The 2,804-nt window shown below is 36.1% G+C and overlaps 1 protein-coding gene across 1 annotated transcript; it reads right to left on the bottom strand.

Moving 5' to 3' along the window:
• Positions 1 to 1,012: 1,012 nt before the first annotated feature.
• On the bottom strand, positions 1,013 to 1,438 carry LOC100450413 (small ribosomal subunit protein eS26-like). The gene has a single exon (XM_009249679.2). The coding sequence runs from the start codon at positions 1,417 to 1,419 to the stop codon at positions 1,072 to 1,074; it is 348 nt and encodes a 115-aa protein (XP_009247954.2). The 5' UTR covers positions 1,420 to 1,438; the 3' UTR covers positions 1,013 to 1,071.
• Positions 1,439 to 2,804: the final 1,366 nt, after the last annotated feature.

The raw sequence follows: 2,804 nt of genomic DNA, 5'->3' as shown, positions 1-2,804 counted from the left end.
ACTCAAAAATAGCAACAAACAACTTGATTAAAAATAGGCAAATGACTTGAATAGACATTGCTTCAAAAACGATATAAACAAATGGTCAGTAAGCACATGAAAGGATGCTCAACATCACTGATTATTAGAAAAGTGAAAGTAAAAAACATGGTGAGGTATCATCTTACACCCATTAGGAAGACTACTATCAAAAATACAAAAAATATATGTTGATGAAGGTGTGGAGATATTGGAACTTTTGTGTGCTATTGGTCAAAATGTAAAGTGGGGCAGCTACTGTATGGAAAACAGTATGGCGGTTCCTTAAAAAATTCAAAATAGAATTATCATATGATTCAACAATTCTCCTTCTGGATATATAGCCAGAATTGAAAGCAAAATCTTGAAGAGATATCTGTACCCCCATGTTCATAGCAGCATTATTCACAATAGCTAAAATGTGGAAGCAATATAAGTGTCCATTAACAGATGAATTATTCAGTCTTAAAAAGAAAGGGAATCTTGTATGCTGCAACATGGATGAACCTTGAAGACATATGAAGTGAAATAAGCCAGTCATGAAAAGACCAATACTGTGTAATTCCACTTATATGAGGTACCTAAAGTAGTCAAATTCATAGACAGAAAGTAAATTGGTGTTTTCCAGGGACTGGGAGAAAAGGAAATGGGGAGTTGTTGTTTAATGGGTACAGAGTTTCAGCTTTGCAAGATAAAAAGAGTTCTGGAGATGGATGGCAGTGATGGTTACACAAAAGTGTGAATGTACTTAATGCTGCTGAACTGTACACTTAAAAACGATTAAGATGAAAAATTTTGTATTTTTTACCACAATAAAAATGCTTGATTTAAACACACACATACACACACACACACGCACACACACACACACACCCCCTATTCTTTACCCCCCTTGGCTCTTCTTTCACTTCCATCAGAAAGGCTTTTATTCAGTTATATTTCAAATTTGAAAATGCTTTTGTTGGGGTTTTTCTTTTTTTTTTTTTAAGTACAATTTCCATTTTATTTTTCTCCAGAGAATAGTCTGTCTTCAGTCTTTAAGAACTCAGCTCCTTACATAGGCTTTGGTTGGGGACGTGGGGCAGCACCCGCAGGTCTAAATCGGGGTGGGGGTGTTTGGTCCTTGCGGGCTTCACGAGATCGATTCCTGACTACTTTGCTGTGAATTGCACAACTCACACAATAATGTAGCTTCACATACAGCTTGGGAAGCACATAGGCATCGAAGACGCTCGCTTCAGAAATGTCCCTGACTGCTGCGGCCTCCACTATGTTTCGAATGACGAATTTCTTAATGGCCTTGTCCTTGGGCACGCATCGGGCACAGTTAGTGCAGCGAATAGGCTGCACGTGGCCGCGGCCCTTTTTGGCACGACCGTTGTTCCTTCTTTTCTTTGTCATCTTGGAGGCACGGACTGGAGAAAGCGGGGTTTTTCTTTATGGCTTCTAAGCAGAAGCTGAGTAATCACTAGAGTGGTCAGTATGTACATTTCTACATTCATTTAATTTCTATTTGTTGAATGTTCACTATGTGCAAGCCTCTCTTTAAAAATATATTTGAGAGATTGAACTAACTGCCCTTCAAAATCTCTTATAAACTCAAGTTTCTACGATTCTGTGTGTTCTGCCTTCTAGTACTAGTTATCTGTGTAACCCAAGGTAAGTCACTTAACTTCTCTAGAACTCAATTGTCTCAGTTTTTTTCTTGTTCCAAAATTCTACAGATTTTCAAAGCATAAGGATGATAATGGTACATTACTTTCTTCACTGGACCATTTATTTCTTGAGTGGAAAGGTTCCAACCAAGATATTAACTCCACACAGAATATAGTACAAGTTAACTTAAAAAAAAGCTAATATGAAAGAAAAGCTAATATGAATTAGTGAGAAATTGAGTTTCAGAATTTTTTAAAATAAATACACTCTCAAGAACATAACTTGATTTTAGAAAAGATAACAGAGTGTTTTCAATTAACAGGAATGACCAAGGCAAAACCTCCATCTACTTGCATCAGAATGGAGATGCAGATGCAGATAATGAATTAAAGGGACTCAAGGAAGGTCACTATTCCACCTTGAATTTGTTTTCATGGTTCTCTGAGAAGTGTCTAGAGGTGAGAAAGTCAATTTAACTGTTATTTTCTAAAAATAGAATAAACAGAAAATTTTGCTTAAAAAATATTTTCTTAGCATAGTGAAGTACAACATTTTCTATAGTTATACACAGTACTTTAAGAAATTTACAATGTACTGCTAAAACTTTGAGTGAAACTTAGGAATTTTATGTGCTTTGGATGAAAGATGACAGCAAAAAATTATACAATTTTAGTTCATTTGCATTAAAATATTCTTACAGCAGAGCATGGAATCCAATAATAAAACCCAGGGAAATTCATTCTAATTTTAGGAGAAAAATTAACACCTACCTACCCTACAACCTCACAATTAAAATCTGGTGGAATTCTATAACCTTCCACATGGTTTGCCTCTTGTGTGGTGGGAAAGTGAGAGGGAGCTTTTACTGACTCCTTTGAGAGAATGAAGAGGAAAGAAGACAACACTGTTGAAGAATCTTCTATAATCTAGATGTCAGAAGCCACCCACTCTTTGATTCTAAGATTGCCTTGCTCCATCCCCCATTCTATGTTCTGTTCTGTTGGTTTCTTTTTTTCCCTGAAAATTTCTACAAATACTTTCTCCTAGTATTTGTAGAATACTTCATTCTATAACTAATGGCTATTTGTTTATCTCCGATCCAGCATTGACCTAAAGTTCAGACATGACTC

This window comes from Pongo abelii, chromosome 16 (assembly GCF_028885655.2).
Source record: "Pongo abelii isolate AG06213 chromosome 16, NHGRI_mPonAbe1-v2.0_pri, whole genome shotgun sequence".
NCBI classification, from domain to species: Eukaryota; Metazoa; Chordata; class Mammalia; order Primates; family Hominidae; genus Pongo; species Pongo abelii.
Note: the sequence above shows the minus strand (reverse complement) of the source record. Positions and strands in the feature narration are given on the sequence as shown.